Source organism: Anolis sagrei, chromosome 10 (assembly GCF_037176765.1).
Source record: "Anolis sagrei isolate rAnoSag1 chromosome 10, rAnoSag1.mat, whole genome shotgun sequence".
Lineage (NCBI taxonomy): Eukaryota > Metazoa > Chordata > Lepidosauria > Squamata > Dactyloidae > Anolis > Anolis sagrei.
Genome location: NC_090030.1, coordinates 19,010,452 through 19,031,587, shown reverse-complemented (window position 1 = coordinate 19,031,587; position 21,136 = coordinate 19,010,452). Strand labels below are relative to the sequence as shown.

At 43.1% G+C, this 21,136-nt stretch overlaps 1 protein-coding gene across 1 annotated transcript in view; it reads right to left on the bottom strand.

Moving 5' to 3' along the window:
• The window catches only part of ALG13 (ALG13 UDP-N-acetylglucosaminyltransferase subunit), a 97,981-nt gene extending 83,502 nt beyond the window's left edge, over window positions 1-14,479 (bottom strand). The window contains exons 1-4 of the mRNA XM_067471713.1: window positions 14,325-14,479; window positions 11,011-11,173; window positions 9,393-9,531; window positions 5,708-5,813 (exon numbers count right to left, since the gene is read on the bottom strand). Coding sequence (XP_067327814.1) covers window positions 5,708-5,813; window positions 9,393-9,531; window positions 11,011-11,173; window positions 14,325-14,405 — 489 coding nt within the window. The 5' untranslated portion in view covers window positions 14,406-14,479. The remainder of the gene's footprint in view (window positions 1-5,707; window positions 5,814-9,392; window positions 9,532-11,010; window positions 11,174-14,324) is intronic.
• Window positions 14,480-21,136: the final 6,657 nt, after the last annotated feature.

The following is a 21,136-nucleotide window of genomic DNA, read 5'->3' as shown; positions in this document are numbered from 1 at the left end:
ATAGTGGTAGCCAGATTATGTTCATTTTCATGGTCTCCTCCTTTCTGTTGAAATTGTCCACAGGTTTGTGGATTTCAATGGCTTCTCTGTGTAGTCTGACATGGTGGTTGTGAGAGTGGTCCAGCATTTCAGTGTTCTCAAATAAAATGCTGTGTCCAGGCTGGTTCATCAGGTGCTCTGCTGTGGCTGACTTCTCTAGTTGAAGTAGTCTGCAGTGCCTTTCATGTTCTTTGATTCGTGTTTGGCCAAGGCTGTGTTTGGTGGTCCCTATGTAGACTTGTCCACAGCTACATGGTACATGGTAGACTCCTGCAGAAGTGAGAGGATCCCTCTTGTCCTTTGCTGAACGTAGCGTTTGTTGGATTTTCTTGGTGGGTCTGTAGATTGTTTGTATGTTGTGTTTCCTCATCAGCTTCCCTTTGCGGTCAGTGGTTCCCTTGATGTATGCTACGTTAAACAAATGCTACGTTCAGCAAAGGACATGAGGGATACTCTCACTTCTGCAGGAGTCTACAGTGTACCATGCAGCTGTGACCATTTCCGCTCCCTTGGCAGCCACCTCTCCACCAAAGTCAACATCGACACCGAAATACAACACCGCCTGAGCTCTGCGAGTGCAGCATTTTCCCAAATGAAGCAGAGAGTGTTTGAGGACCGGGACATCCGTAGGGATACCAAGGTACTTGTCTATAAAGCTATTGTCCTCCCACCCTGCTATATGCCTGTGAGACGTGGACTGTCTACAGACGTCACATGCAACTCCTGGAACGATTCCATCAGCGCTGCCTCCAGAAAATCCTGCAAATCTCCTGGGAAGACAAGCGGATAAACGTCAGCGTGCTGGAAGAAGCAAAGACCACCAGCATTCAAGCGATGGTCCTCTGCCATCAATTCCGCTGGACCGGCCACGTTGTCTGGATGCCTGACCACCGTCTCCCAAAGCAGTTGCTCTACTCTGAATTTAAGAATGGAAAATGGAACGTTGGTGGACAGGAAAAGAGATTTAAACATGGCCTCAAAGCCAACCTTAAAAACTCTGGCATAGAGACTGAGAACTGGGAAGCCCTGGCCCTTGAGCGCTCCAGCTGGAGGTCAGCTGTGACCAGCAGTGCTGCAGAATTCGAGGAGGCACGAGTGGAGGGTGAAAGAGAGAAACGTGCCAGGAGGAAGGTGCGTCAAGCCAACCCTGACTGGGACCGCCTTCCACCTGGAAACCAATGCCTTCACTGTGGGAGAAGATGTGGGTCAAGAATAGGGCTCCACAGCCACCTAAACCCACAAAAATAGTCATCAAGGAAGACCATCTTACTCGTCCAACGAGGGATCGCCTAAGTAAGTAAGCATGCAGCTGTGGACAAGTCTACAGAGGGACCACCAAACACAGTAGCATTGCCCAAACACGAATCAAGGAGCATAAAAGGCACTGCAGACTATTTCAACCAGAGAAGTCCGCCATAGCAGAGCACCTGATGAACCAACCTGGACACAGCATATTATTTGAGAACACAGAAATGCTGGACCATTCTCACAACCACCATGTCAGACTACACAGAGAAGCCATTGAAATACACAAGCATGTGGACAATTTCAACAGAAAGGAGGAAACCATGAAAAAAATAAACCACATTACAATCAAAACATTAAAAATTAAAACAACAATTAAAACCATTAATTGTAGCCCAATGCTCAAACCACTATACCTGCAAAATCCATGAATTTTTAGCGAGTTCTCATGCAGGGAATCATCAGAGATGGGTTTACCCATTCCTTCCTCTTGAATATAAACTTGAAGCACCTGGCAGACTCCCATCCAAGCTCTAATCAGGGCTGACCCTGCTTAACCCCAGAGATCACACAGGATCTGATGCCTTTAAGGCAGTGTTTCTCAACCTTCCTAATGCCACGACCCCTTAATACAGTTCCTCAAGTTCTGGTGACCCCCAACCATAAAATTTTTTTTGTGCTACTTCACAACTAATTTTGCTACTATTATGAATTGTAATGTAAATATCTGATATTATGTATTTTCATTCACTGGAACACATTTGGTACAAATACCTGATATGCCCAAATTTGAATACTAGTGGGGTTGAGGGGGGATATTGATTTTGTCATTTGGGAGTTGTAGTTGCTGGGATTTGTAGTTCACCTTCAATAAAAGAGCATTCTGAACCCCACCAACAATTGAATTGAAACAAAATTGGCACACAGAACTCTCAGGACCGACAGAAAATACTGAAAGGGTCTGGTGGGCATTGACCTTTACTTTTGGAGTTGTAGTTCACCTACATCCAGAGAGCACTGTGGATTCAAACAATGATGGATCTGGACCAAACTTGGCACAAATACTCAATATACCCAAATGTGAACACTGGCGGAGTTTGGAGAAAATAGACCTTGACATTTGGAAGTTGTAATTGCTAGGATTTGTAGTTCAGCTACACTCAGAACATTCTGAACCCCACCAATGATAGAATTAGGCCAAACTTCTCACACAGAACCTCCATGACCAAGAGGAAATACTGTTTCTGATGTTTTGTGGCGACCCCTCTGACACCCCTTCATGGTCCAGATCCATCATTGCTTGAGTCCACAGTGCTCTCTGGATGTAGGTGAACTACAACTCCAAAATTCAAGATCAATGCCCACCAAACCCTTCCAGTATTTTCTATTGGTCACGGGAGTTCTGTCTGCCAAGTCTGGCTCAATTCCATCATTGGTGGAGGTCAGAATGCTTTTTGGTTGTAGGTGAACTATAAATCCCAGCAACTACAACTCCCAAATGACAAAATCAGCCCCCCCCCCCCCCCGCAACCCCAACAGTACCTATTCAAAATTGTGCCAAATTTGGTCCAGTGAATGAAAATACATCCTGCATATCAGATATTTACATGATTCATAACAGTAGCAAAATTAGTGAGGAAGTAGCAACGAAAACAATGTTATGGTTGGGGGTCACCACAACATAAGGAACTGTATTAAGGGATCGCGGCATTAGGAAAGTTGAGAACCACAGATGTAAATGCACCCTTAGATTCTGCAAAATGCAGTCCACAACACTCACAGTGGAGCATGTTGTGTCATGAGTTTTCGGTGCCAAACCACACTCGTTCTGTTGTGTAGATGCTGCCAGCGTTGCTAGTAGCTCCTCTGAACTATCTTGCTCCTTATTTCTAGTTGTGTGCGTTCAATATTGGGGTAACAATAACCATAACTGCTCTACTTATGCATCTTGTAGAGCAGTGGCTCCCAACCTTGGGTCCTCTAGATGTTTTGGACTTCAGCTTCCAGAAATCCCAGCCAATTTAGCAGCTGTTAGGAATTGTGGGAGTTGAAGTCCAAAACACCTGGAGGTCCCAAGGTTGGGAACAACTGTTGTAGAGGGAAGAGATACCCAAGACAGGACTATTGTATCTTTAATCCTTGTAGAAGAGAGGGATATTCAGCAGGTGCCAATGCAGGACAAGCAACACCTGCTGAAATCACCTTTTCCAGCACAAGGAGTGTTAAAGCAGCAGCAGCTCCATCCCGTGGAGTAAGATTCCTTCTTTTTTCTGTTGGTTTCCAAATTTCCAGCATTGCAGTAACTGGAGTCATTGGATACTGCTTGATGCTGCTTTAAGTGCCATGGCTCATTGCTAAGGAATTGTGGCAGTTTTGGCTTATTTATGACATTTATATGCCACCCTTCTCACCCCGAAGGAGACTCAGAGCGGCTTACAAGATATATATATATATATATTTATATAAATAAAAATGTAATGTTCGTTTGTGGGATTAACAGAACTCAAAAACCACTGGACGAATTGACACCAAATTTGGACACAAGACACCTAACAACCCAATGTATGTCCTTCACTAAAAAAAAATGTATTTGTCATTTGGGAGTTGTAGTTGCTGGGATTTATAGTTCACCTACAATCAAAGAGTATTTTGAACCCCACCAACGATGGAATTGAACCAAACTTGGCACACAGTTCTCCCATGACTAACAGAAAATACTGGAAGGGTGTCCTTTGGTTTGGGAGTTGTAGTTCACCTACATCCAGAGAACACTGTGGACTCAAACAATGATGGATCTGGACCAAACTCTACACAAATACTCCATATGCCCAAATGTAAACACTGGTAGAGTTTGGGGGAAATAGAATCTTGACATTCGGGAGTCGTAGTTACTGGGATTTATAGTTCACCTACAATCACAGAGCATTCTAAACCCCACCAACGATAGAATTGGGCGAAACCTCCCACACAGAACCCCCATGTGGGCCACAGCAATGCATGGCAGGGGACGGCTAGTGTGTGTGTGTATATATAATATATATATTAGGCGTCCCCTGCCACGCATTGCTGTGGCCCACATGGGTGTTCTGTGTATATACATATATATGTACACATACACAATATATTATATTATTAGCATAATACAATATCAGTATTATCGATTACTATATTGTACTATACCATTATATTTTATTAGAAATAGAATATATAAAATATATAATTATATTAAATTATTAGAAGTAGTATTATATTGTATTGCATTATAATATTATAAATATTATATGTATTTTATATTATATGTATATTATATTATATTATAGGTAAAAGCTGTCCCCTGGCATTAAGTCCAGTCATGTCTGACTCTGGAGGGTGGTGCTCATCTCCATTTCTAAGCCGAAGAACCGGCATTGTCCATAGACACCTCCAAGGTTATGTGGCTGGCATGACTGCATGGAGTGCCGTTACCTTCCCGCCAGAGCTGTATCTATTGAATATCACATCTCCGCCAGAGCTGTACCTATTGAATATCACATTTTCATGTTTTCGAACTGCTAGGTTGGCAGAAGCTGGGGCTGACAGCGGAAGCTCATGTCACTCCCTGGAATCGATCCTGTGACCTTTTGGTCAACAAGCTCAGCAGCTCAGCTATTTAACCCACTGTGCTACCGGGGTTCCATATTATATTATATTATATTATGTTGTTGTTCATTCGTTCAGTCGTCTCCGACTCTTCGTGACCTCATGGACCAGCCCACGCCAGAGCTCCCTGTCGGCCGTCACCACCCCCAGCTCCTTCAAGGTCAGTCCAGTCACATATTATATTATATTATTAGCATAGCACAGAAGACAAGATGGAACTGTCCCCTTGCCCCATCTCTCTCAGAGAAGGTTAAAGACCTCATAAAACTACAACTCCCATGATCCCAAAACATTGGGCCATAGCAGTTAAGGTGACATCAGTCTGTATTAATTTGATTTATACAGACTGTAGATCAGGCATGGGCAAACTTGGGACCTACTGGCTGATAGGAATTGTGGGAGTTGAAGTCCAAAACACTTGGAGGGCCCAAGTTTGCCCATACCTGGTGTAGATGTACCCTCTGTTGCACCCACCATGAAAAGCAGGGATGACCTTACCTCACTTTGGTCTATATCCAATATCTTCCCGACTTAAGTATACCTACTGGATCAAGCTAATTTATCTGACTTGCCAAATTCCCATTAATTGAATGAATTGAGTAAAAGGAGACACAAATCTGTAAGGAACAAGGTTTCTAGCCCTCAATCATTCCATATGTTTATTTGCCACAACAAAGAGAACATTCGAGATATAAAAAAGTATAAATGGCAGTAACCAAAGTTTTCTTGTCCTTAAAATGCATCCTTAAGGATAATATGTCAAATGCATGGATCCGTTCATTCAAATGCCAATCGCTTTGTCCAAGAATGCTGCAAACTTTTCTGGCTGTCCACGAGGAAAAGGCTTCAGGGTCGACAAGTCCATGGATTGAAGGGTCTCCACAAGGTCCCTACAAGATAACAACAAAATGCATCATATGTCATCAGAGCAAATGTATTTTGAGAGAGAGAGGAGGCCAGGGAGGCAGTTCCACGTTGTCTCCTGTGCTATACTAATAATATAATATAATATATTGTATATACATATAATATTTATAATATTATAATGTAATACAATATATTACTAATAATAATGATACAATATTATAATTATATATTTTATATTATATGTAATATTACTAATAATATTACAATATAATGGTATAGTACAATATAGTAATATATAATACTGATATTGAGCTATGCTAATAATATAATATATTGTATGTGTGTGTGTGTGTGTGTGTGTAATATATATATATCTTGTAAGCCACTCTGTGTCCCCTTCGGGGTGAGAAGTACAGCATATAAATGTCGGAAATAAATAAATAAGTACATGGTGAATATGTGGTGTCATACAATATATTACTAATAATAATGATACAATATTATAATTATATATTTTATATTACATGTAATATTACTAATTTTTTTTTCGTGTCAGGAGTGACTCCTGGTGTGAGAGAATTGGCCATCTGCAAGGACGTTGCCCAGGGAACGCCCGGATGATTTTGATGTTTTGATCATCCTTGTGGGAGACTTCTCTCATGTCCCCGCATGAGGAGCTGGAGCTGATAGAGGGAGCTCATTCACCTCTCCCCGGATTTGAACCTGCGACTTGTTGGTCTTCAGTCCTGCTGGCACAGGGCTTTAACCCACTGCGCCATCGGGGGCTCCAATATTACTAATAGTATTACAATATAATGGTATAGTACAATATAGTAATATATAATACTGATATTGAGCTACGCTAATAATATAATATAATAATATATTGTGTGTGTGTGTGTGTATCTTGTAAGCCGCTCTGTGTCCCCTTCGGGGTGAGAAGGGCAGCATATAAATGTCATAAATAAATAAATAAGAACATGGTGAATATGTGGTGTCATTGCATTTGTAGCCTAACAGGATCAGGGTTCAAATTCCCACTCATGGAAGCCCATTGGGTGACCTTGGGCAAGTCACACTCTCTCAGCCTCAGAGGAAGGCAATGGCAAACCCTGCCTGAATCAGTCTTCCCATTAATTGAATGGATTGAGTTAAAAGCCAAGCCCCTCAAATGACAGATTCCAGGACACAGACCTATAGTAAATCGAAAGGCTATAACTGAGCAATGTGGACAAACCTGGGATGCATCTACACTGTGAAATGAATGCAAGTTGACACCACTTTACCGACCATACTAGGAGCTCCTGGTGGTGCAATCGGTTAAACCCTTGTGCCGGCAGGACTGAAGACTGACAGGTTTGAGGTTCGAATTTGGGGAGAGTGTGCATGAGCTCCCTCTGTCAGCTCCAGCTCTCCATGCGAGTATATGAGAGAAGCCTCCCACAAGACTGGTAAAACATCAAAAACATTTGGGCGTCCCCTGGGCAACGTCCTTGCAGACGGCCTTTTCTCTCACACTAGAAGTGACTTGCAGTTTCTCAAGTCGCTCCTGACACATAAAACAAAACAAAAACAAAAAATTACTATGCTTCAGTGTTATGGTATTATGGGATTTGGAGTTTGGTTCTTAAGCAGAGGAAGCTCAAGACCAAGGGTCCTCAAACTTTTTAAACAGAGGGCCAGGTCACAGTCCCTCAAACTGTTGGAGGGCCAAATTATAATTTTTTTAAAAAAATGAATGAATTTCTATGCACACTGCATATATCTTATTTGTAGTGCAAAAACACTTAAAAATAATACAATAATTAAAATAAAGACCAATTTTAACAAATATAAATTTGGGGAGGTGGCAGGCGAAGAACCATTTATTTATTTATTTATTGTTCTTATACCCCGCTACCATCTCCCGCAGGACTCTGTGCGGCTTACAAGAGGCCAAGCCCCACAACATCACAAAACAACCACAACAAAACAATGAATAACTTGTTGTTGTTCATTCGTTCAGTCGTCTCCGACTCTTCGTGACCTCATGGACCAGCCCACGCCAGAGCTCCCTGTCGGCTGTCACACCCCCAGCTCCTTCAAGGTCAGTCCAGTCACTTCAAGGATGCCATCCATCCATCTTGCCCTTGGTCGGCACCTCTTCCTTTTGCCTTCCACTTTCCCCAGCATAATTGTCTTCTCTAGGCTTTGCTGTCTCCTCATGATGTGGCCAAAGGACTTCAACTTTGTCTCTAGTATCCTTCCCTCCAATGAGCAGTCGGGCTTTATTTCCTGGAGGATGGACTGGTGGGATCTTCTCGCAGTCCAAGGCACTCTCAGAACTTTCCTCCAACACCACAGCTCAAAAGCATCTATCTTCCTTCGCTCAGCCTTCCCTAAGGTCCAGCTCTCACATCCGTAGGTTACTACAGGGAATACCATGGCTTGGACTAGGCAATGGATCTTTGTTGCCAGTCTGATGTCTCTACTCTTTACTATTTTATCGAGACTGGACATTGCTCTCCTCCCAAGAAGTAAGCGTCTTCTGATTTCCTGGCCACAGTCTGCATCTGCAGTAATCTTTGCACCTAGAAATGCAAAGTCTGTCACAGCCTCCACAATTTCCCCCCCTGTATTTCCCAGTTGTCAATCATTCTTGTTGCCATGATCTTGGTTTTTTTGACGTTTAGCTGCAACCCAGCTTTTGCGCTTTCTTCTTTCACCTTGATTAGAAGGCTCCTCAGCTCCTCCTTGCTTTCGGCCATCAGAGTGGTGTCATCTGCATATCTGAGGTTGTTAATGTTTCTTCCAGCAATTTTCACCCCAGCTTTGCATTCATCCAGCCCCGCACATCGCATGATGTGTTCTGCATACAAGTTAAAAAGGTTGGGTGAGAGTATGCAGCCTTGCTGTACGCCTTTCCCAATCTTGAACCAGTCTGTCGTTCCGTGGTCAGTTCTTACTGTTGCTACTTGGTCCTTGTACAGATTCCTCAGGAGAGAGAATGATTAACTTATAAAAGCAAAAAACAATACAGTAATAACACAACACATTTTAAAAACATGAGGCAGGGCCAAATGTGAACATTAAAAGTTAAAAAACTGGGGAGTTCAAGGGAGATAGGAGGAGTGATTTGGGACAGGTAGACGTGCAGACAATTCATAAGTTGTATTAAGGACATACTGCTTAAAATTCCTTATTCTGGGAAGGCACACATTTAACAAATATAAACTTATTGGTATTTCAATTGGAAGTGTGGGCCTGCTTTTGGCTGATGGGATAAGGTTGTTGTTGTTGTTGTTGTTGTTGTTGTTGTTGTTGTTGTGTGCTTTCAAGTCATTTCAGACTTAGGTTGACCCTGAGCAAGGGCCAAATAAATGACCTTGGAGGGCCGTATCTGGTCCCTGGGCCAAATTTGAGGACCCCTGCTCAAGACCTTGCAAAACAACAAACTCCATTGAATCTATAGAATTGAGCCACTGCAATTCAAGTGGTGCCAAAATGCATTCATTGTACAGTGTAGATGCACCTTTGGATAAGAGTTTAAAAGGCGATTTAATGCTATGGCATTAGATTAATCAAAGATGAAGCAAAGGATGGGAAATAAGAGTCTATCATACCTGCTACTGCAGTAAAACAGATGCCCATCTCTGTGCAGCTGTCTTGCCAGTTCTAACTGATGGTTGTCCATAAGTTTGTCATTGACAACAACCAGGAGCGGTTTGCCAGCTTCCAAGACCTCCAAGCAGCTGCCGGCCCCTTAAATATTAGAAGAAGGAAGATAGATACAATAATAGAGTATAATAATGTAAATGTAATAATAACAATAATAAGGTAAAATAAATTTAATAAAATAATAGGGTAAAATAATGTAAATGTAATAATAACAATAATAAAGAGTAAATAATAAATATAATAATAGAGTAAAATTATAAATGTAATTAAAACAATAGAGTAAAATGTTAATGTAATAATAAGAAATAGAGCAAAATAATAAATGTAATAATAATAATAATAATAATAATAATAACAGAGTAAAATGTAAATGTGCTTACATATCCTTCCAATAATAATAGAGTAAAATAATAAATGCAATAAAGCAATAGGAAATACAGTAAAATAATAATAGAGTAAAATAATATAAATATAATAGTAATAGTAATAGTAATAATAATAATAATAATAATAGAGTAACATAATAAATGTAATAATAATAGAGTAAAACTATAAATGTAATTAAAACAATAATAGAGTAAAATGTTAATGTAATAATAAGAAATAGAGCAAAATAATAAATGTAATAATAATAATAGTAATAATCACAGAGTAAAATGTAAATGTACTTACATATCCTTCCAATAATAATAGAGTAAAATAATAAATGCAATAAAGCAATAGGAAATACAGTAAAATAATAATAGAGTAAAATAATGTAAATATAATAATAATTATAATAATAAATAGAGTAACATAATAAAAGTAATAAAATAATACTAATAACAGAGTAAAATAATAAATAACTTTGACTCCAGTATAAGGTAAAAAAAAAAGGGCCGAAAAACTCAGCTTATACTGGAGTATATACGGTAACTGCAATATATGGGTCTACACTGACCGTATAATGCAGATCCAAACTGCTTTATATGACAATATCAATCCAGCCATGGTCTATGAACATTATCAATACCGGTTTAGCCCTGAGAAGAAAAGACTTTAGGAAATCTAGGCTTCACTAATACCTTTCTGGGTGAACAATGTTGATGTTGAGCTAATGAACAATATATAATGCAAAGCTGGATGTTAACTAACATTAGACATCAAAAAAGTGTAAAGTAGAATATAATAATAAATAAGGTAATAGTTTAGAAAAAGTGATTTACACTGTTACACGTCTTTGTGTTGCCTGTATGAGATGAATACGGAGCAAGTGTGGTTTAGTAGTTTGAGCAATGGGAGACCTGGGTTCGAATCCCCGCTTGGCCATTCAAACTCATTGGGCACTCTCTCAGCCTTGGAAGGATGCAAGGAACACATCTTGTCAAGAAAACAACAACGACAACATTTTATATATTACCCGTCTCTCCTTTTGGCTCGACCCTGCAATACTTTGCCTTGTGGCCACAGTAACGCATAAACAACTTGAAGTTTGGTAGCAATTAGATGGGAAAAGGGATTTTTTTTTGTGAATTTTTCATGTTTGTTGACAAATGAAACCTTCCCAATTTCAAATACTTTTACCTGCATGACTTATAACCAGGTCTGCAGCTTGCACCTCTTCCGTGAGTGAGTTCTTGAACCTGAAGACTTCCAATGTGAATGTGTTTGTGCTGAATGGGTCTGGGCAAATGGAGCCCCTGCCGACCTGGAGGACCAGTTTCCGGTAGCCAAGATCCTGCAAAACCTGCATTGGAAAAGGGAAATATAGCTCAAATTAAAGATGCAAGATTACGTTACATGCCCAGAGAGAAACGTAAGCTTCCACATGCTTTCAAGTCCCTAAATATCTATTTCGTACAAGACAGTAGATCCCAAACTTTGTCCAGACAGGTGTTTTGGACTTCAAATCCCAGAATCCCTTGCCAGCTTGGCTCACAGTCAGGAATTCTGGGAGCTAAAGTCTGAAACTGGAGGATCAAACTCAGAGAACCATTAGCCTTTATCTCATGTCTCTAGATATCTATTTCCTAAAAAATTATAGGTCCCAAACCTTGGTTTTCTAGATTTCTAGGATTTCAACTCCCAGAATCCACTGTGAGTTTGACTATCAGTTGGGAATTCTGGGAGCTTGAGTCCAAAATATCTGGAAGGTTAAAGTTTAATTGTGTCTCTAGGTATCTTTCCTTTCTGAAATGCCATAGATCCCTAATGTTAGTTCTCTCAAGTTTTCGGACTTCGACTCTCAGAATCCCCAGACAGATTGGACAATAGTTGGGAATTCGGGGAAATGAAGTCTCAAAGTTTGAGGACAAGTGTTTGGAAAACATGGTTTAGCTCGTATCCTAGATATCTACCTTTCTTTCCTGCAAGTTCATTGACTCCAAAAGGTGGTCTTCCAGATTTGAGGTTTTCTGTTCCCAGAATCCCCAGCCAATGCTCTGGCATTCTGGGAGCTGAAATCCGCAACTGCTAGAAGACCCACATTTTGGAAACTTATATCAAGACATCTTTCCCTCTGGCAAAGCCATAGATCCTAAAGGTTGCTCTCCCAGGATTTTAGGATCCCAACTTCCAGAATCCCTAGCCAGATTGGACAACAGTTGGGGATTCTGGGAGCTCAGGTGCAAAATACTGGGAAGCCCAGTTTAGGAAACGATGGTTTAGTCAGGTCTCTATCTTTCAAGACTTAGTTCCCTAATGTTGGTTCTCCATGGTTTAGGACTCCAACTCCCAGAATCCCCAGCCAACAGTAGGGAATTCTGGGAGCTAAAGTTCAAAAGACACGAAGACAAGACCTTTCATCTTGGAAAAAAAGTGACGAGTGGAGTGCTGCAGGGTTGTGTCCTGTTTGACATCTTCATAAATGACTTAGATGAAGAGTTAGAAGGCATGATAATCAAGTTTGCAGACGACACCAAATTGGGAGGGAGAGCCAATACTCCAGAGGACAGGAGCAGGATTCAAAACGATCTTGACAGATTAGAGAGATGATTGGTCAAAATTAACAAAATGAAGTTCAACAGGGACAAATGCAAGACACTCCACTTAGGCAGAAAAAAAATGAAATGCAAAGATACAGAATGGGGGATGCCTGGCTCGAGAGTAGTACATGTGAAAAAGATCTTGGAGTCCTCGTGGACAACAAGTTAAACATGAGCCAACAATGTGATGCGGCAGCAAAAAAAGCCAATGGGATTTTGGCCTGCATCAATAGGAGCCTAGTGTCTAGATCCAGGGAATCCCCAGCCAAAGCTCTGCCATTCTGGGAGCTGAAATCCGCAACTGCTGGAAGACCAACATTTTGGAAACCTGTCTCTAGACATCTTTCCCGCCTGCAAAGTCATAGATCTCTAATATTGGTTCGCCATCGTTTAGGACTCCAACTCCCAGAATCCCCAGCCAGATTGCCCAACTGTAGGGGATTCTGGGAGCTGGAGTCCAAACTGGGGGCTGTTACACTCTTCTTTCCTGTCCCTAGATAACTTTCTTTCCTGTAAAGGCTGAACCTCCAGTGTTTTGGACTCCAACTCCCAGAATCCCCAGTCAGATTGGTCAACAGTAGGGGATTTGGGAACTGGAGTCCAAACTGGGGGCTGTTACACTCTTCTCTCCTGTCCCTAACTTTCCTTCCTGCAAAGGCTGAACCTCCAGTGTTTTGGACTCCAACTCCCAGAATCCCCAGCCAGATTGGCCGACAGTAGGGGATTCTGGGAGCTGGAGTCCAAACTGGGGCTGTTACACTCTTCTCTGCTGTCCCTAGATAACTTTCTTTCCTGCAAAGGCTGAACCTCCAGTGTTTTGGACTCCAACTCCCAGAATCCCCAGCCAGATTGGCCGACAGTAGGGGATTCTGGGAGCTGGAGTCCAAACTGGGGCTATTACACTCTTCTCTCCTGTCCCTAGATAACTTTCTTTCCCGCAAAGGCTGAACCTCCAGTGTTTTGGACTCCAACTCCCAGAATCCCCAGCCAGATTGGCCAACAGTAGGGGATTCTGGGAGCTGGAGTCCAAGCTGGGGAGCTGTTGCAGTCTTCTCTCCTGTCCCTAGATAACTTTCTTTCCTGCAAAGACTGAACCTCCAGTGTTTTGGACTCCAACTCCCAGAATCCCCAGCCAGATTGGCCAACAGTTGGGAATTCTGGGAGCTGGAGTCCAAACTGGGGCTGTTCCACTCTTCTCTCCTGTCCCTAGATAACTTTCTTTCCTGCAAAGGCTGAACCTCCAGTGTTTTGGACTCCAACTCCCAGAATCCCCAGCCAGATTGGCCAACAGTAGGGGATTCTGGGAACTGGAGTCCAAACTGGGGCTGTTACACTCTTCTCTCCTGTCCCTAGATAACTTTCTTTCCTGCAAAGGCTGAACCTTCAGTGTTTTGGATTCCAATTCCCAGAATCCCCAGCCAGATTGACCAACAGTAGGGGATTCTGGGAGCTGGAGTCCAAAGCGGGAGGCTGTTGCACTCTTCTCTCCTGTCCCTAGATAACTTGAACTCCAACTCCCAGAATCCCCAGCCAGATTGGCCAACAGTAGGGGATTCTGGGAACTGGAGTCCAAAGTGGGAGGCTGTTGCACTCTTCTCTCCTGTCCCTAGATAACTTTCTTTCCTGCAAAGGCTGAACCTCCAGTGTTTTGGACTCCAACTCCCAGAATCCCCAGCCAGATTGCCCAACAGTTGGGGATTCTGGGAGTTGGAGTCCAAAACATCTGGAGGCCTGCAGGAAAACTATACATAGATCCCAATGTTGCAAGGAAGAGACCCCTATTGGAGATTCTAAGCTGGAAGGTTTGCAAAACAGTCCCTCTTGGGAAGGTAAGGGAAAGGCACCGGAAGTGACGCAACCTCCCCAGCGTCAAGGCCTACTTCCGCCCTTAGAACCAGAATCCGGCCGACTCACCTTCACAGCCTCCGGAGCCGCGATGGCAGCGACGAGGTCGTCGAAGCTGGTGGTCCCGACGGTGACGAAGGCGGACTTCATCTCTGGGCGGCCCTCGATCGCGGAGGAAGAGGACGGGGCGCAAGGAAGAGCACACTTCCGGTAGTGGGACTTGGGGAAAAAGGTGCCGCTCTAGGACTACGAGTTGCCATAGTGACCGGTGGACTCTGTGGAAAATCCACAGAGATAGGAAATTTAGAGTGATGCTGCTATAGTTTCTCCCACTGAGAGACTATGGAAATCTGAGATTGGATGCTTTGTATTTACTAAATACTATTTAGCTGTCTCTGATTGTTTACAAAACTACAAACTCCGTTGGATTCACGTTTTGTCAAAGTGTATTAACTAGAGAGAAAAGTGGCAGCAGCTGGTTGGCTGAGCGTGCCAGGAGCTAGAGTTCTGATTGGCTGCTGCCTCTGGCTAGCTGCTGAGACCAACGGTTCTAACTGTCATTTTGCCATTTCTTGCTTTGGACAGTGAAGAGGTTGCTGGCTGCCAACCATCTTGAATCCTGACCATTTTAAGGCATGGGGCATATTTTAAAGACTATTTAAAAGGATTGGGTTGTTGTAGGTTTTTTCGGGCTATATGGCCATGGTCTAGAGGCATTTTCTCCTGATGTTTCGCCTGCATCTATGGCACGCATCCTCAGAGGTTGTGAGGTCTGTTGGAACTAGGAAAATGGGTTTATATATCTGTGGAATGACCAGGGTGGGACAAAGAACTCTTGTCTGTTGGAGCTACGGGTGAATGTTTCAACTGACCACCTTGATTAGCATTTGATGGCCTGGCAGTGCCTGGGGCAATCTTTTGTTGAGAGGTGATTAGATTTAAAAGGACTATTGGTAATAGTATGAAAGCTGGGTCCGGAAGCTCTGAGCGTTACGCTGTTTCCACTTTGCTTCTTCGGGAGATACAGATATTATAGAAGGAATGTAAGAGTCCTTTAATGGTAAAACCCAAACCCTTACCCTAAACTTTACCCTAACCCTAACCCTTCACCCTAATCCTAACCCAAACCCTAAACCTTACCCTAAGCCTAACCTCTAACCCTAATCCTAACCTTACTCTAAACCTTATCCTAACCCACCCCTCCTTTCTATCCTTCCACCAAATGCAACTACGACGTATATTACCGCCTTCAGTGTGCCGATCTCCCCTTCCCTTATTCACAACCGCCGTTGCGGAATGTGCGTAAGGCTTGGAGTTTCTGGATCCAGCTATCGTACTATCATTTGACTATTTTATTCTCTCTGTTCTCTGTCTGAATTCAAAGAGACTGATGTATATATTGTTAACTTGTTTCCACTTTTGAACTGGTAAAGATACTGTTACTTGTTTCACAAGCCTGAGTGACATTTTATTGTACTTCAGGGTATATCTTGAATTAAATACTGTGGTGAAGCTTCTGCTTATTCTGCTTCTTTATGTTTACCAACCCTCATAAAGTCTAGTCGTGCCCGGGTGGTGCTCATCTCGATTTCTAACTCGAGGAGCTGGCATTGTCTGTAGACTCCTCCAAGGTCATGTGGCCAGCATGACTGCATGGAACGCCTTTACCTTCCCTCTGGAGCAGTACCTATTGATCTACTCACATTTGCATGTTTTCGAACTGCTAGGTTGGCAGAAGCTGGGGCTAACAGTGGGAGCTCACCCTGCTCCCCAGATTCGAACCACCGACCTTTCAATCAGCAAGTTCAGCAGCTCAGCGGTTTCACCTGCTGTGCCACCAAGGTCTCCCTGTGTCCATGTAGCTACACAAATGGGCAGATGGCTTGCCATGTATATGCTGTGTTCCGTCCTGGGTACCTTTTGGGGTGAGAAGGGCAGACTATAAATGTTTTAAATCAGTGGTTCTCAACCTTCCTAATGCCGCGACCCCTTAGTACAGTTCCTCATGTTGTGGTGACCCCTAACCATAACGTTATTTTCGTTGCTACGTCATAATTGTAATTTTGCTCCTGTTTTGAATCATAATCTAAATATCTGATATGCAGGATGTATTTTCATTCACTGGACCAAATTTGGCACAAATACCCGATACGCCCACATTTGAATACTGGTCGGGTTGGGTGGATTGATTTTGTCCTTTGGGAATGTTGGAGTTGCTGGGATTTATAGTTCACCTAAAATCAAAGAGCCTTCTGGTCTCCACTAATGAGGGAATTGAATTAAACTTGGCACACAGAATTACCATGGCCAAGAGAAAATAACAGGAGGGTCTGGTGAACATTGACCTTGGGTTTTTGGAGTTGTAGTTCACCTACATCCAGAGAGCACCTTGGACTCAAACAATGATGGATCTGGATCAAACTCGGCACAAATACTCAATATGCCCAAATGCGAACATTGGTAGAGTTTGGAGAAAATAGACATTGCCATTTGGGAGTTGTAGTTGTTGGGATTTATAGTTCAACCACAATTAAATAGCATTCTGAACCCCACCAATGATAGAATTGGACCAAACTTCCCACACAGAACCCCCATGACCAACAGAAAAGACTATGTTTTCTGATGGTCTTTGGTGACCCTTCTGACACCCCCTCGTGACGCCCAGAGGGGTCCTGACCCCCAGGTTGAGAAACACTGTTTTAAATAAATAAAATAAATAAGAAGCCTAACCCTGCCAAGACACAATTGTGTGCTTTCCAGCCAGGAGGTGGCAGTGTTTGTGAAGAATGCCTTCCATTGGCTCTTCCAGGCCTACCCAACTTTAAACTATAAATTTAAATTTATTGGTAGGGCTTTTATTTTATTAGTAGGCATTTTAATCTCAGGTCTTTGCCATTGAATACACACACACTGTGCTGGTACAGCTGTACCAGGAGCTCCAACTTCCTTTTCTTTCTTTAAGTGTTTGCATGTATTGCAAAGTTCCATGCATTTTGCAATAAGGTGGTTTGCAGCCACCTGCCTATCATCATTGGGTTTTTTAGTTCCGCCCCTTTCCCCAGGGTTCAGGAAGGAAAGGGAGCCATTTTAGCTCAGTCTTATAGTTGAAAGCTTAGCTACAGGATGTGAATCAGCTCCACCTGTAGAGAAGCTTCGTTTCTTACGAAATTCCGGGGGAAAACAGTTCCAAAGGACTCCAGCTGGAGAATCTACAAAGCCTTGGCTGGTAGGTCTACTTGGGACCCAAGAAGCAGTTTGGAGCCGGGAGTAGAGCCCACGCCAGCAAAGTTTAGAAAGTAGATTGCCCAAGGAGGGGTTAAAAAGGGTTTTCCTCTTAAAGAAAAGAAACAGTTCACGAAGCCAGTTGCCTGTCCCTTGTGGACAAGATTAAGAAAGCCACCAGTTGATTCAAAGCCTTGAAGTATTTGTTTGACCTGTTGAAGATCTGAGAAGTATTTGTTTGATTTATTGAAGACCTAAGCAATAATAAAGAACCTTGTTAAACTTTTCAAGCTTCTAAAGCAGCAGTTCTCAACCTGGGGGTCGCAACCCCTCGGGGGGTCGCTTGGCCATTTTCTGGGGGTCGCAAAGCCGCATTGGCTGGCCACGCCCCCTCCAAAATGGCGGCCGACCCCCAGAGCCACTGGCACTCCCGCGCGCGAAGCCATCCGCCTGTCCCTCATCTCTTTCTGATGGCAGAAGGAGGCGAGGGACGGGCGAGCGGCTCCGCGGGCGGCTAGGCCATGCATGAAGTCATCCACCCGTCCCTTGCTTCCTTCTGATGGCAGAAGGAGGTGAGAGATGGGCGAGTGGTTCCTTGGGCGCCCCTCGCCTGCGTCACTCTCCCGCCGGCCGGCAGGGGTGCGGAGCAGGCGGGGGCTCTTCGTTGCAGGTGAACTATAAATCCCAGCAACTGCATCTCCCAAATGTCAAGGTCTATTTCCCCCAAACTCCACCAGTGTTCACATTGGGGCATATTGAGTATCTGTGCCAAGTTTGGTCCAGATCCATAATTGTTGGAGTCTGCAATGCTCTCTGGATGCAGGTGAACTACAACTCCCAAACTCAAGGTCAGTGCTCACCAAACCCTTCCAGTATTTTTTGTTGGTTGTGGGAGTTCTGTGTGCCAAGTTTGGTCCAATTCCATCATTGGTGGAGTTCAAAATGCTCTTTAATTGTAGGTGAACTATAAATCCCAGCAACTACAACTCCCAAATGACATAATCAATTTTCCCTCCAACCCCACCAGTATTCAAATTTGGGCATATTGGGTAACGTAAGGTAAAAGTTTTCCCCTAACATTAAGTCCAGTCGTTTCCAACTCTGGGAGTTGGTGCTCAATTTCTAGGCCAAAGAGCCGGTGTTGTCCATAGACACCTCCAAGGTCATGTGGCTGACATGACGGCATGGAGCGCTGTTGTTGGGTATTTGTGCCAAATTTGGTCCAGTGAATGAAAATACATCCTGCATTTCAGATTTTTACATTATGATTCATAACAGTAACACAATTACAATTAGGAAGTAGCAATAATAATAATTTTATGGTTGGGGGTCACCACAACGTGAGGCACTGTATTAAGGGGTCGCGGCATTACGAAGGTTGAGAACCACTGTTCTAAAGACTTTGCATAGGAAAATCCTTAGGGCCTCTCAGCTGAGGCACCCCGGCTTCCCGCTGGGCACAAAGAGCACGTCCTGTTGAAAAGCCAATTGCTATAGGCCCAGCACATGACAGCACACACACATACTTATACCTTTTATTGATCTTATGTATTTATCTATGGATTGTATGTATGTTCTAATTCACCTGGAGGAGAGGCAAGTAACAAACAATTTGTGGTTGTTGTATTATATGTGTGTGTGTGTGTGTGTGTGTGTGTGTTATGTAATATATTGAGCAATGTTGCACCTTGCCTCGAGGAAGGATGAGTATTATTATTATTATTATTATTATTATTATTATTATTATCTCCAGCAGGGAAAGGTGAGTGTCTCAACAACAAATCCCAAAACAGTTGCAGCTGTTTGATAGTACATTAACTCTTAGGGCTCTGTCCTAAGCACCCTGGGATTTATAGTTTGCCAAGGTGCTGTTTTGGATTCTGAACTAGACAGCTTTACACCTCCTTCCCTGGATTACAGCACTAGAACTCTCTGGCAAAGTGGTGAGTACCTCACCCAACTACAAATCCCAGGACAATTGAAGTGGAATCAGTCTGCTCTAACTCTGCAGTGTGGATGCACTCTTGCCATCTTATAAACTGGCCAAAGTAATAGCAAATGTAGCAGACCTTGGGCTTTGTAGTATGTACCACTGTGGATACATTTCATATTCCTTCTTGCTTCTGTTTATAAACAACTTGTCCCAAGGTGCTCATTAAAAGCAATTGTTGCAGATACAGTCAAATGCCGTTGTATGTGTAGCTCTTTCTCCCAATATATTGTACTGCCATTTGCCGTTGAAACTTCAGTCCTGTAAAGCCGCCAGCTCTCCATCTCCACAAACACGGCATCTACCATTGGAAGGCCAAAGGTTGCCTTCAAAGATCCTGCAAGAAATAACCTCTCTCTGATTTAGTTTCTCTTTTTTCCCAAGCTGCCATCATAAAGAACCAGAGCATCCAGTGGTGCGATGAGTTAAACCCTTGTGCTGGCAGGACTGCTGACCAAAAGGTCAGCAGTTCGAATCCAGGGAGCAGGGTGAACTCCCATCTGTCAGCTCCAGCTTCTCTTGCAGGGACGTGAGAGAAGCCTCCCACAGGATGGTACCCTGGGCAACAACCTTGCAGATGGCCAATTCTCTCACACCAGAAGTGACTTATAGTTTCTCAAGTCGCTCCTGACACTGAAAAAAAAATCATAAAGAACACCAAAAGCTTGCCTTAGATGTATCTGATGCAAATGAGCACCAATTACTGAATTTACACTCCATTAGGGGGTCGCTTTGTCGTAATTATGGCATGAATTTTCACACTGGACAAAAGCCACTGAAAGAACAAATCCCCCCAGGAAGCCCTACAAACCTGAAATGCCAATTATTAAAAGCTCCTCAGCTTGTATAGATGGCCCTTGCCCATAATTGCATGTGCCCAAAGCAAAATCAAATGGAAAACCAAATGAAAGAAACCCCTTGACACGAGATGGCTTAATCTAGATGCTTTTATTCTCTTTTTTGGGGGGGTCTTGGCTGAATCGTTCGTTGTGAATATCGGAGCCGCATCCAAGGAAAGATCAACAACTTTCATCTTTGGCAGAAACGTTGGAAAAACATCTTTGAGTCCTCGTGAACAGGAAGGTGAACATGAGCCAACAATGTCATGCGGCAGCTAAAAAGCCAATGGGATTTTGGCCTGCATAAATAGGAGTCTAGATCCAGGGAAGTCATGCTACCCATGCTCTATTCTGCCTTGGTCAGACCACACCTGGAATCACACTGTGTCCAATTCTGGGCACTGCAATTGAAAGGAGATGTTGACAAGCTGGAATGTGTCCAGAGGAGGGCGACTAAAATGATCAAGGGTCTGGAGAACAAGCCCTATGAGGAGAGGCTTAAAGAGCTGGGCATGTTTAGCCTGAAGAAGAGAAGGCTGAGAGGAGATATGATAGCCATGTATAAATATGTGAGAGGAAGTCACAGGGAGGAGGGAGCAAGCTTGTTTTCTGCTTCCTTGGAGACTAGAACACGAAACAATGGCTTCAAACTACAAGAAAGGAGATTCCATCTGGACATGAGGAAGAACTTCCTGACTGTGAGAGCCGTTCAGCACTGGAACTCTCTGCTCTGGAGTGTCATGGAGGCTCCTTTATTGGAGGCTTTGAAACAGAGGCTGGATGGCCATCTGTCAGGGGTGCTTTGAATGCGATTTTCCTGCTTCTTGTCA